The 14132-nt window shown below is 47.4% G+C and overlaps 1 protein-coding gene across 1 annotated transcript in view; it reads right to left on the bottom strand.

Moving 5' to 3' along the window:
* LOC144818688 (E3 ubiquitin-protein ligase RNF170-like) overlaps nucleotides 1-14132 on the bottom strand; it is a 392615-nt gene that overhangs the window by 72159 nt on the left and 306324 nt on the right. Inside the window, exon 6 of the mRNA XM_078676341.1 lies at nucleotides 9828-9938. Within this exon, the coding sequence (XP_078532467.1) occupies nucleotides 9828-9938 (111 nt within the window). The remainder of the gene's footprint in view (nucleotides 1-9827; nucleotides 9939-14132) is intronic.

The following is a 14132-nucleotide window of genomic DNA, read 5'->3' as shown; positions in this document are numbered from 1 at the left end:
CCCCACCTCACTGTTCTCTCTGACCCCAGGTGTTACTCACTGGTGTACCCATGACGTGGACACTGGTGACACCACTCCTGTAAAACATAAGATTTACAGGTTGACTGACCGGGTCAGGGCCAGCACCAAAGAGGAGGTCTCTAAGATGTTGGTGTTCGGCATGATCGAGCCATCCAACAGTCCTTGAGCCAGCCCGGTGGCCTGGGTCCCAAAGGCTGTAGCATCTGGTGCCACTCCAGAACTGCGGTTTTCTGTGGACTACCATGGGCTCAATGCCTTCACCAGGACTGATGCACACCCCATCCCCAGAGCTGATGAGATCATTGATCGGTTAGGAGCTGCCAGGCTCCGCAGCAAGTTTGATTTGCGTCTGGGTACTGGCAGATTGCCTTAACCGATGGGGCCATGGAGAGGTCAGCATTCTCAACCATAGAAGGACATTACCAGTTCCGGGAAATACCCTTTGGGCTGAAGAATGCCCCTGCCAGCTTTCAGAGGTTGGTCAACCAGGTGTTGGCTGGACTGGAGGATTTCAGTACCGCCTACCTCAATGACATTGCAGTGTTCAGTTCTAGTTGGGAAGAACACTTGCAGCACCTTTGGGAAGTGTTGAGGGCTCTGGAGAGGGTAGGCCTCACGATCAAGGCTAGTAAGTGCCAGATCAGGCAGGTTTCGGTGTTATACTTGGGACACCAAGTAGGAAGAGGCCAGGTGGCGCCCCTACAGCCCAAGATTTACACCATTCTGATTTGGGAGCCCCCCCAAGACCCAGACAGAAGTGAAAGCCTTTTTAGGTCTCACTGGTTACTAAAGGAGGTTTGTTAAAGGCTACGGCACCATTGTTGTCCCCTTAACAGAGCTGACTTCCAGGAAGCAGCCCAAGAAGGTGATCTGGACTGAGTCCTGCCAGAAGGCTTTTGATGCCCTGAAGGCCGCCATGTGCACGCCACACGTGCTCAAGGCACCCGACTTCTCCAAGGAATTCGTCGTGCAGACCGACGCTCGAGAGCATGGTGTGGGAGAGGTGCTCTCACAACTGAACGAAGAGGGCCTAGACCAGCCTGTAGTCTTGCTTAGCAGGAGACTACTTCCCAGGGAACAGAGGTGGGGTACCATAGAAAGGGAAGCTTTTGCTATGGTCTGGGCACTGAAGAAGCCGAGACCCTACCTGTTTGGGACTCACTTCTGAGTTCAGACAGACCACAGGCCCCTCAGATGGTTGATGCAAATGAAGGGTGAGAATCCAAAACTGTTGAGGTGGTCCCTTTCCCTCCAGGGCATGGACTGTACGGTGGAAGACCACCCTGGCACAGAACACGCCAATGCAGATGGTCTGTCCAGGTTCTTCCGCCTTAGTGAAGAGCACTCCCAGGAGGTTGGACAGTTCTCCCTACTTTCAGCTGCAGGGGACAGGTGTTAGGCCTGGCAACTATTGGCATGTTTCCCCTAAGTGTTTGCTGTCTGACCTCCTGGTTTTGACTCTGGTTTCGCACTTTTTCACTGCTGATCAGTGTTAAAGTGCAACTGCTCCTGTTGTAAATTGTGATTATGGATTGGTGTTTCCATGATTGGCATGTTTGATTACTTGTCATTCCCTAGTAAAGTGCACTGAGTTTGCTATAGCCAGTAAATCAAATGCTGCTAGTGGGCTGCAGCACTGGATTGTGCCACCCACACAAGCAGCCTGTAAATGTAATTCTGGCCTACCATTGCAGAGCCTGTGTGCAGTCTTGGACTGCCATGTCGACTTGGCAAGTGTACCCACTTGCCAGGCCCTAACTTTCCCTTTTCTTACATGTCAGTCCCCCCTAAGGTAGGCCCAAGGTACCCCTGTGGGGAGGGTGCAGTGTATGTGAAAGGTAGGACGTGACCCGGTGTGTGTGACATGTCCTGATAGTGAATAACTCCCAATTTCGTTTTTCACTGTTGCAAGGCTACCTGTTCCAATAGGACAGAATGGGGAGTTTCTTTGTAACATCTTATAAACATAACTGGCCCTGGGAACAAGGTAGAAAAATTAAGTTTAATATGCCTGAACTCAGAATCTATAGATGAATCTTTTAGTGAAGGTGATTTTTACATTCTGTTTTTGAAAATACCACTTTTAGAAAGTAGGTATTCTCTTGCTCAGTCGTAGGCCTGTGCTGGGTTTGTGGATTAACTGCCTGGGTTTTGGATGACAGGAGCTGGAGAGGAGCAGTGGCTCTAGAGTGTCGACTCTTCTCAGGGTCTCTGAGACCATTCGATGCCAGGTAGACAAAGGGGAAACAGTGGCACTCATCCTATTCGATTTGAGTGCCGCTTTTGACACTGTTTCCCATTCCATCCTCCTTACTGCCATAAAATCTATCGGCATCAGTGGCTCAGCTCTCGGTTGGGTGGCCAGCTATCTCTCAGACCGTACGTTTCAAGTTTTCTCCCCTTCCTCAGCCTCTAAAATTGATCACTCCTCCCGTGGCGTCCCTCAGGGCTCTATTTTGAGCCCTGTATTCTTTAACCTATATGTTAGACCCCTCGCCACTATTGCGTAAAAAGCCGGACTTGTTATCTTTTCCTACGCTGATGATACTCAGATCATCTTTTCACTCTCCACTGGTCAAAACTCCTCCATTTCATCCCTTCACTCTGGTCTTAATAACATAGCTAGTTGGATGCATGACAACAAATTAAAACTAAATGGGGACAAGACCGAGCTTCTTTTGTTTGGCCCCAATACTACACTCTGGGGTCCCCACCATTGTCCACAGCAGTTGGGTTCCCTACCCATTCCCTCCAAGACAGCTCGCAATCTAGGCATCCTATTTGATGATCAACTGTCGATGAGGCAACATGTGATCAAGGTCTCGGCCACCTGCATTACCATCATCAAGTGGCTGAGAAAAATCATATGGATGCTCCCCCACGACACCCAGAGAACCGTAGTCCAAGCGCTAATCACTTCTCGGCTGGACTATGGGAATGTTCTCCTGCTGGGTGCATGCAAGGAGGTGACGCGCAAACTTCAGACGGTTCAAAACATGGCCGTACGATTACTCTACAATCTTCCCAGAACCTCTCCCACCTCGGCCTCTCTGCGTAGCCTGCACTGGCTCCGCATTGAAAGCCGCTCCAAATTCAAGGCCCTCTGTATCATGCACCGCATTAAGTCGGGCAATGCCCCTCCCTACTTAAGAACTTTGGTTCATCAATATTGTCCCCCCCGCACTCTTCGTTCATCGACCCAAGAAAGATATCAGGTCCCCCGCATCAAGAGAGCCAGAATGGGCGGTCGCTCATTCGCATACTTAGCCCCTTCCTTGTGGAATGCTTTACCTCTTTCCCTACGTTCTGAATCCTGCTACCTTAGGTTCCGCAGAGACCTCAAGACCTGGTTATTCTACCTTTAGACCCTTTGATTCCTTAGTGCCCTTCCTGCAATTAACCGTCCTCTCTCTTTTGTTTAGCGCCGGGAAACCTCCGGGTAGCTGCGCGCTGTATAAAATTAAATATAATAATAATAATAATAATAGATGGGTCAGGGAAGGGCTGAATAGACCTGGGATGCATTTAGAGTAGGGGGAGGAGATTTCCTTTCAACTGAATGGGCCTGGTCAGCCTCTGACAATGCAGTTTCCACCTCCCACCAGGAAGCTACACCAGAGAGGACAGAACTGGTTCTGGCTGGGCACAGACACTCTCTGCCTGAGAGGACAAAGGATTTTGGGCTATAAAAAGTGGGGCCTAATCCCCTGAACTTTCGAACTCTTTTGGAACCAGAAGACTGCCAAGAAAAAGAGCTGGAGAAGCTGTGAGGAGGGACTACCGCTTTGTTGTGTTGGCCTGCAGTGGCTACTTCTGTCTTGGGCAGTGAAAGGACTCGACTGAACTTTCTGCAGTTTCTTTTTGTGAGTTTCTCCAAGGGCTTGAGGTAGAGCTTGCGCCCTGTTCCAGAAGTCTCAAGAACAGCAAAGACTTCAAGTTCTTCTGCCATCAGCACTGGAGACTGCGTTTTATGCTGCAACAGAAGAAAAGAAACCCAACGCTGTCTACGACGCCGCTGCTGACGCCGTGTCCTGAGGCACCGAAGAGGGCACCTCTGCAAAGCCTCACCCCCTGGTCTCACCGAAGCCGCCACAGAGCCGCTGCCTGCACCAAGACCTGTGGGCACCACACTCTGCACCGCTTCACGCCGTCGCCTTTATATCCCCGATGACGCCGCTCCATGCCGACATCCACGCCGCTGCTTGCACCGTGGTTCGAGGGTACCGCTTGTAAATCACACGACACACCAAGCAGCACTACAAGGAGCACCGCATTACTTTGCACCACATCCCTGGTCTCACTGACGCCGCTGGACGACTGTCACCGACCCGCTGCCTGCACGTGACCTGAGGGCACCGCATGCCGCACCGCTGCACTTCGCACTGCAGCAGAAGACGCCTGTGCTACTGACTTCAACCGCGAGGAGTTCAATCTGCAACGCGTGTGACTTCAAGGGCTCGACGGCTCCTACACCGACCTTCGGATCCAACGCCTGCAGACGCAGTCCTTTCGGAGCTCAACAAGAGGTCGCCTTTGTCCTGCATTTCTAAATCTCCTGAACAATCCCTTGAGGAACTGCCTAAAAAGCCTGCTGGACCATAAGCATGGAGTGTAGGATGACTTTCGGAAGCGGGAAATATACCTTTATGGAAGTGTGAGCTAAACCTGTTTGCGCAAGGTGTAGAAGGTAAGGCAAAATCTCTTCTGAGGAAGACGAGATAGGATGCACTTTAGCAGTTCTACACCAAATGCAGAATCTTTTCCAATTCAAGCAGTACGTTTTGTTGGTACTGTCTGCTCTTGCCCTGGCTAGTATGTCTCTGCATTCTGCAGGAATTGCTAAATGTTGAAATTATTGAGACTCAGGAGCCAGGCTGATAATCTGAGAGAACTGGGATCTGGTTGCAGTACTTGTCCCTGGCTCATCGTCAGCAGTGACAGAATCGGTTTGAGGTGTATCTGAGGCTGCACAGAAAGGAGGAAAAGTTATGTGTACCAATGTTGGCACGGCCATTGTGGACCTATAAGTATGATCTTGCAGGGTTCTGCTTTCAACTTCTTTAGTACTTTTGGAAGTAGAGGAATGGGAGAAAAAGCATAGGCAAATATGCCAGACCATGCAATTGAAAACGTATTCCCCCATGACCCCTGATGGGGATGTCAACTTGCATAGTACCAGTATTTGGTGCTGTGGGGAGTTGCATAGAGGTCTAATGTTTGGCTGGCCCCACTGGAGGAAGATGCTGTTGAGTGTGTGTTCATCCAATTCCCACTCATGACAGGTTGTTTTTGGTCTGCTTAAGTTAACTGCTATGGTGTTCTAATTTCCTGGTAGTGATACCTTGTGATGTTCTGTCCATTTCCAGATAATTTGAGCTTCCTGGAATAGAATGAGAGATCATGTTCCTCCCTGCTTGTTCATGTAATAATTCCTATTTGTAAAGCGCGAACATATCACCCCTTAAGGGTTTCAAAGCACTAGGGGAAGTTGGGGTGAATAGGTGAGCTATTGCACAGAGTCACATGATGCTGAGCTGAGCTGCCACCGGAGCCAGGGATCGAATCGTGAGCCCCGCACTCCGGACTCAGCCACTCTGGCCGCTGTGCCCCACCTCTCACTCACATGTAGTGCATCGTTGTAGTACTGTGTTCGTGCAAGCACTGAAGAGTTTCGAATTCTGGGCAGGAAGGCTTGTAGAGCAAGAAATACCACTGTTAATTTGAGAAGGTTGATCTGAAGGCTCTGATAGGATTGGGGCCATTTGCTGCTGACTTGGAACTCCTGGAGGTAAGCGCCCCAGCAGTCCAAGGAAGCATTTGTTGTCATCATTAAAGGAGAGGCTTGAGGTAGTAATTGTAGACCCAGTGACAGATGACGAAGTTGCGACCACCAAATGAGTGATGAAATCATGGGTTGAGTGACATGAATTATGTTGTCAAATGTTCCCTTGACTTGCGCCCACCTGCTGTCTAACGCTTCCTGAGGCAGATGCATGTGTAGGCAACTGCATGGATTGAGATGAATACAGGAGGACATTATGCTTAGGAGAGATTTGTAAAGACGTATGGAGAGTGACCTTCTTTTTTGTATGAGCTTTGCCAAAGCCAGAAGCTTCAGTTGTCTCTCAAGTGTGGGATATGCTTTGTTCAGAGTGGTATTCAGTATGGCTCCTAGGAAAGTTAGTTGCCATGAATGTTGAAGGATTGATTTGTTTGGGTTTAGATGCAGACCCAGCTGGTTGAGGAGGTGAATACAGGCGTTAGTGGATGCTTTTTTGGCTTTGAAATTAGGGGCCTTGACTAGCCAGTCCTTGAGGTAGGGAAGAATTTGATGTTGCTGTTGCCTGAGGGAGGCTGCCACCAGCGCTAGGCACCTTGTAAAAATGTGGGGCAGATTTAAGCCCGAATGGCAATACTCAGAGCTGACAGTGGTTGCCGGCTACCGCGAACCTGAGAAATTTTCGGTGTTTCTGGTGTATGGATATATGAAAATATGCATCCTGGAGATCCAGGAGCGACATGTAATCGTTCTCGTTGAGGAGATGCAACATATCCTGGATCGTAATCATGCGGAACGATTGTTTCTTGAGGTATCTGTTGAGGCTTCTTAAGTCCAGAATTGGTATCCACTGCTTTGACTTCTTGCGAATCAAGAAGAAACAGGAGTAGAAACGTTTCCCTCTTTAAACGAGTGGTACCCTCTCTATGGCTCCCTTTTTTAGCATGGTAATGACCTCCAACTTGAGAAAGTGTAGGTGTTTTTGAGTGACAGGTTGAGGAAGAGTCAGAGGTGGGTTTTGTATAAATTCTAAAGAATGTCTGAATCGAATTAGGTCTAAGACCCATTGATCTGTGGTAATTTGCTTCCACTGTTGTAGATGATTGAAAATGTTTCCACCTATTCCGGATAGAATGGGAAAGGAAGTAGCCGGCAGTTGGGGGTACTCATTGTCGACAGTTGGTTTCTTTGCCCCCCCAATCCTGTTTTTCTTCTGAAAGAGGACTTGTTGTAGGCAGCCATAGGTGGTTGACATTGGTGATATTGGGTCCGAAATTACTGGTTAGAGGAAGTGTATGTGGAATAGCGATACTGTTGGAATCTCCCTCTATAAGATTGATGCCCCTTTCCTTGAGCTGCTCGAAAAGGCATTTTCTTATATTGTACAGTCCCCAGGGACTTAGCTGTGTCTGTGTCTGCTTTTATTTTTTGGAGAGTCTCATCCATATGTTTTTCAAACTATGCTTCCCCATCATAAGGAAGGTCTGAATTTCTGGCCTGAACGAAGTAACCTTGAGCCAACCCGGATGCCTCAAAACTACTTCCTCAGCCAGCTTTCTGAAACCACCTTCTTCTTCTTCCTCCTCAAAAGAGGGTGGTTCGTGCAGAGGCACTTCCTACATCACATGTTGCATTACCGGAGATGCCTGTACTGATGGTGGAGTTACTGGTTGAACCTGAACTGTAGCTGGAAATCTAATTATGTATTCTGCCAACATAGATTCCACATTGGATACTAGAGTGGTAGGGAGCCATACCATATCTTGCTGGGGATAATAATATTGACGATCATAATAGTTTGGATCCTCTGAATCTTCCTGATATTTAACATTAAGCTCCGAAGTTGTCATAATCTAAAAGATGTGTAGGCAATACTGGTTGCACTTGAGTTGGGGATGTTAAAGATGGTGTTAATCTATTTGGCTTATTTTTTGCATGAAACTTTTTTTCTCTCTTTGTTGTCAATGAGGATTTCCCTAATAACAATGTAGGATCCAATGTTGATGGGCTAGGTATCGTCGACGAGGAGCCATCAATAATCAGAGATTGCCATAATAGTGCTGTCGACGATGGAAGTGGAGCTGCCATAGGCGATGATGTCGTAGATGAAAGGTTCGTCGTCTGTGAAAGATTTGCTGCAGAAGAGAGGTTTGCCGTTGGCAAGAGGCTTGCCGCTGACTAAGGAATTTCCGTTGACGATGCTTTTGAGGTAATATTTACCGTTAATGACAATGGAGCCAAACTTGAAGAAGATGATGTCATCAATGAGGAGAATGCTGCCGTAAACACTGTAATGGTGGCGATGGCAAGTGCTGCCAACGCTACTGATACCGCAGTAGATCTACATAGGACATAAGAGGATATTATCGTCAATGGCGATGTTGTTGACGAGCCACCCATCAACGGAGTAGAATAAGGTTTCTTTAATGTGTGTTTTACCTTAGGTGGGGGTGTAGGGGGTTCTGAGGGGATTATAAGGAAGAACTTGCCATCTTCTTGTCTTGCTGTAGCTTGTGAGAACTCTTGGAAGGAGCTCCATGTCCATGGGATCCCTCAGATGTTTTCTTAGATGCCTTTTTAGGTGGTCCCTGGGACGAGTGACCTACAGGGTCATCTAGACGTCTCTTAAGAGGCGTTTTAACAGAAGACATTAAAGAGACATCACTGTCATCATCAGAGACAGGATTATCACTGTGTTTTTGCAGACACAAACAAAGCCTCCCTTCACGGTCTGTTAAGATTTTTGTAGAAAACATGCAACATACCTTCCAGTCTTTGGTTTTGTGGTCCCGATATGAACAATCCTTATTGTTTTGTCGACAAGTAACCTTTTCTTCCTGCAAGTGCAACAGGATCTGAAGAGACCTTTTTTTCTGTGAGGAAAAAACTGAACATAGCTCAGTGGAGACTCCCTATCACAATGTGTGATAGAAAATATAAGGGAATGGAGCTTCTCTCAAGAAGGTTCTCCACGGTGGTGTCATCTGATTGGTTGTCTAAATCTAAAGACCTAAGGCCTCTATGTTTTATGTCTACTAGGACATTACTTTTCCACCAACAAGATGTACAGCTACCTCAATGCCAGCTCACAACTTGAGTGAGAGCAAGAAAGGCACATCTCATGTTCAGGGGGACACAAAAGGTCCGAGTCATGACGAACTATGCAGATATATCATAGAAAGAGAAATCCGCAACCTCTTCTATCCAGGGTGTAGATAAAAAGCTATTTATCCGATCAGTAATATCAGTGGCCACAAACATCAGTCGTGCCACAGCCTAGGCATGGGAACTGTAGCCACATTAAAAGGGATTGTTGCACTTTGGACTAACGACGATCTGCAAGCACGTATGTGCACTCTGCTAGGGAGCAACACGTCCAATATCATGAATAGTGCCTGCCAGGAGAATTGTACATTAGTCTCCAGTGCAGGTGAAAATCCAAAGTTTGCTAGAAACTATGAAATCAGGAGCACAGGTGAACTGCGTTATGACCGGAACGCAAACAAAGAAGAACAAGACTTACTTTTGGTGGTGCATTTTCTATTGGATTCCTAGCCTTATTACATTTCCCCATTCACCCGCGAGGATCCAGAAAACGTCTCCAAGCAATCACTCTCCATCGAAGCTTTATTGTGCTAATGCTTGCAAACATATGCAAGGACAAATGTGCAAAGACTATTAGCGTTGTGTCACTGGATACTTGGAACAGCAAGCTTGACGAATAAACAAGCAGGGCCCTCACAGATGGCAGAAAGAGACAGGTTGCAGAGACAAGGCACAAATAGTCCGTGCACGGCTGTATTTAAATACGTTAGCACGTTAAAGGCCGAGAAATTGGTTCTGCCTAAAGGTGTTTGTATACTTTCAAAGTGAATGATACACCAAGACATGGATCCTGTGGTCGCTGCGTCGAGGCTGGCTGTTTTGAGGATGAAAAGGGTTTGTGAAAGGAAGTTTTAAATGCTTTCTGGCGTTTTGCTTTAAGCAAAAAAAATAAAATGTAAAAAACAGAAATATTTTTGCTTACAGTTCTAGGCTGCCCGGAGAACCTTCGATTGTAGTCAGTAGCATCCCGCAGAACTTGAATTGCTTCGGGCTCATTATTTCCATCACCAAATAGCGGGAACAACAATGTTACCTGTGGACATCAAATAAATATTATATTAATTGACTTTATAGGTATTAAAAAGCAAACATTGAATATTAAAAGCATTTAGCGATAATTGTTTTAGGGTACAGGTTAGCCTTGTATCACAGCTCACAAGGACACAACTAATATCAACATATTATTCTGACGAGATGTTGAAGAGCATGGCCTGGAAGCCTAGGTTGTGGGTGCATAAGCGGGGCGCCAACAGATATGTCCAGCTTATTTATTTATTTTTATTTTTGATACTTGTATAGCGCACTACTCACCCGCAAGGGTCTCAAGGCGCTTGTACGAATACCGCTGTGGAACCCATCCTGGCTTTCCCTGTGAGGTGTCCACTCCTGGGCACCCCCAGGCATCCTTAGCGTTGTGGGGGCCGTTGTGGTTGTGGAGATTAAGCAAGCTATTGCCCAGAGTTGCAGAGTGGGACTCCATGATTGGAATAGGCACCGAGGCGAGAATTATCAGGTTCGTGGAATTTTTGAGCCCAAGACCTGCCGAGGCGGGGAATTGAACCCTGGTCCCGGGCTAGACCTCTGCATCAGGGTCTGCCGCTCTAACCATTGAGCCACACTTCTCCACAGCTTGTGCCACATGAATGCTCCTCGCAATTCAGAGGTTTGCAGCACCTGGGCCCTGGTATTATGCCATCGAGGAGAGTGGTCACGCAGCGAGAGGTAGTACTGAGGCACAGGAATGCAGAGGCTAGCGCCCACAGATCAGTAGGCTATAGCAACAGCGAAAGCATGCAGGAGGCCTGTGTGGCGGGCCACAACAAATAAGAGGGTTTGATTGGCAAGAAGTGACGGAAGCTCCCAGTCTCATTCAAGATGAAATCATCTGCAGTGTAACGAGTGTCCATAACTCTGCCAGAGGCCGCAGGCACACTTGGGGTTAGATAAACAGCATTCCATTCACTGTGTGTTGTCTCGAAGGGTCCCACACTTTCGACCATTAACAAATGCATTTGAAAGCAAATCTGAACCTTTCCTACAACTGAATGATCCATCTGCAATTGCCTCCCGGGAAACCAAACCACAAACTGGACTCTCCTGCCTTCAACATTGGTTATTTTTGAATCGGTATTATTGCCTTTGTATCTTACGAAAAACATGTACAGTGTTTGTGGGAGTGCAAAATGCCTCATGCCTTCTTTTAAGAGTGACTCTGTACCCCTACATACGACATTCTGTCTGCCTAATAATGCCAAGCAACTTCTCGATGCGATTTTGTTTTGGTGGGGACACACACACGGCAGCATTTGGGGCAAGGTATAACGTGGGGGGCCCACAAACATCAACTTGAAATCTGTTCATTTCTTCAGCCGGCCTGGGCAGAGATAAGCAGTAACAAGAGCAAGGATGGCACCTCTCTGGAACGTTTCCAAGCCACAGACCACCTGCGAACGGGAAGAGAACATTGATGGGAGTGTTCATACTAAGCTGAAAATCTTTTTAGGTCTCGCCTATGCAGCGCACATGCGCTGAATAGGAAAAAGACCTATTGAAATCGGTTCGGCTTCTCAGCCAAAAAAATGCACTCATTGCATTGCTTTCAATGGCAATGCGTGCACGTTTGGCGATTCCCTTGCGGGAGCAAGCTTTGGCAACATATGTTTGCTCGCTCCTGCAAGGGAATCACTGTGTGTTCTCTAACACTCGCCCCACTCCTCCCACTTAGTCCAGTACTGTTTCACTTTCAGCGCTTGTTTTAACTATTAGGGCCCAACAATACCATTTTACAAACTATACGACAACACAAGCATTGACAAAGCTAAACGACTGGCAGATTATTTTACACTGGGTCATTATAACAAACTGCATAATTGGCACGCAGTGGACTCCTAACTCACCTAAACTTGGGTGACACTGAACCAGCTGTAGTAATGAGTTACTGCTAGCACCAGTCACAGATCTTATACCTGGGCACCGTGGGTGTACTACGTCAGCGACTGGAGCACTTGGAGAACGCTCCATTTTCCACAGAAGCATTTCCGCCCTCCCTCGTAGTACGGAGCGGGCACGCCAGGCCCGGCAGAGTCTTGTGCCGCCAGTCCCGGCGCGCGGTCTCCTTGAGAGGAGCAGACAGCTCCGTAATGAAGCGTGAGACTCCGGCGCGCACATGAGTGACACCGGACAGTGCAAGCTGCGTCCCCGCCGCTTGTCACAGCCCCCCTCCCATCTGTTTTCTCCACTCTTCCTTTGTGGCACGTTTGTTTGAACACAAAACTCTTTCTAGAGTTACAAAGAAACACTTGTTGAACACCGCGTCCAGAGGTGTCTAAGCTGTTTTCATGAGGAAGCTCTTTGTGAGAATGGTCTCTGAAACACCGTGCAGCACCCGCCTTTGGTATGCGATGCAGTAACCAGGCTAGGGAGGAGCAATATAGGAGTGTGTGGCACACACTCGCTTCTCTGACAGAAGCTTCTCCTCTGACATCTGCACTGCAGGGCCATTAACCAGGGTTTTAGCGCATGTCCGGAAGCGGAAGTAACTGGAGTACAATGAATGGGTTCCTCATACCTCCAAGCCCCAGTGTGTGGGTCCATGTTGCACTAATGATAGCGACGGCCGTGGCTGGCTGGGCCAGTCACCCTGCTGGCATCGCTGACTTTGTGTGGCATTAACTCCCCTGACCGCAGCTGTTACTTCAGGCCTAGCTGGAACCCTGGCCCACCAACCAACGTCCTGTGATCGCACGCTTAAGCCTCGACACCACCATTCCACCCACTAACCATCATGTTTGTTCAGGCCTGATGCCTCTCCTGCTAGACCACATACCATTAATGCAAGAACTTTAAACAGAAGAAGTCGGAAAACAGGGCCTAGGATTGCTCTCTCCTATACCGACGTGTTATGCCTAAAGTAAGTTCATATTCAAGTTTCGACTGACGCTCGGCTCACCTTTATTCGTCCCTTGGTGTACGCCCACTGTACTGTTTCGACACCAGTGTTTACCCGTTAAAAGGAGTAACTTTTGATTTAAAAATATAGATGTACGGGCTTGACATTTGCACACCGGACGAGCTGTCGCCGTACTACTAGTGCGGTTTTAAACAGAAGTGCCTAAAAATGTACCCTCTGGCTCTAGGACGCCCATTCACCTTTGGAAAAACCTGCCTTTATCAGCTCCTCGTTTTTGTTTTGCATTTTCTTTCAACCCACCAGCAGCTTTTGTGGCTAGCGTCGACGTGTCTGCCTTGATATTTAACAGCCTCTCACCTCAGGATCTGCTGCTAAGGAGAGATTGACAGGTCAACGGTTGGAGATCTGGGGTCGAGCTTGTCCCACGAGCACTGGGCAATGAGCAGATATTTGCATATGTACGGGCTACGGGTGGTAAGGAGCACAAATCACAATACGATTGAATTCTCGTTAGCGCGTTAAAAAAAATTAAGTAAACACTTAGCAGTACTTTTTATGAGCGCCATCGAGTGATTACCTCTTTCAAGCAAGTATGCTCGCCTGCGATGAAGGCAGTGGGTGTGTCTGCAACCTTTTACCAGTGCTTAATTTGTACCAGTAGGTGCAGATGGCAACCACTGGCACTCATGGGTCATACATTTGTTTTACATTTTCAGAGTTTAAACCCAGGGCAATAGCGAGAAAAGTTAAACAAGCATTAGCATAGCCAATAGGTCTCGCTTTTGCAACCTTATAAGTATTTAGTTATGCAGCACAATATCCTAGGTGCAACAACATCAACTGTTGCATGGCTAAACACTTATAAGGTCCCAAAGGCGAGACCTATTGGCTATGCCAATGCTTGTTTTAATTGGAGTCGTGAATTGAATGAAAGAAGATCAGGACTTCAATGAGACCAAGAGAGGCAGAGGAACTGGGGAATTCAAGGAAGTCTACGTACAAGAAATCCAACAAGCAATTCCAAAGCAATAGGTCTCGCAATTGCGAGATTTTAAGCTATTTGCATTGTAAATGATAATGCCTTTTATTTATGTGTCTTTCAAAGCAACACAATTATAAAAAGCATTGTAATTTCTAATGCTAATAGCTAAAACTCTCGCAAATGTGTGACCATTTTAATGGTGGCCACGCCCCTTTCTTTAAACGCAGCTCGCCGTAATCAGATTACAGTGAGCAACGTCTAAAGAATGGGGTGCGGTCAACATTAAAATGAAAGCACGGATGGGGCGCTTTTACACAGAGTGCAAAAATTATTAA

Source organism: Lissotriton helveticus, chromosome 2_1, assembly GCF_964261635.1.
Source record: "Lissotriton helveticus chromosome 2_1, aLisHel1.1, whole genome shotgun sequence".
Classification (NCBI taxonomy): domain Eukaryota; kingdom Metazoa; phylum Chordata; class Amphibia; order Caudata; family Salamandridae; genus Lissotriton; species Lissotriton helveticus.
This window is presented reverse-complemented; position numbering and strand designations above follow the sequence as displayed.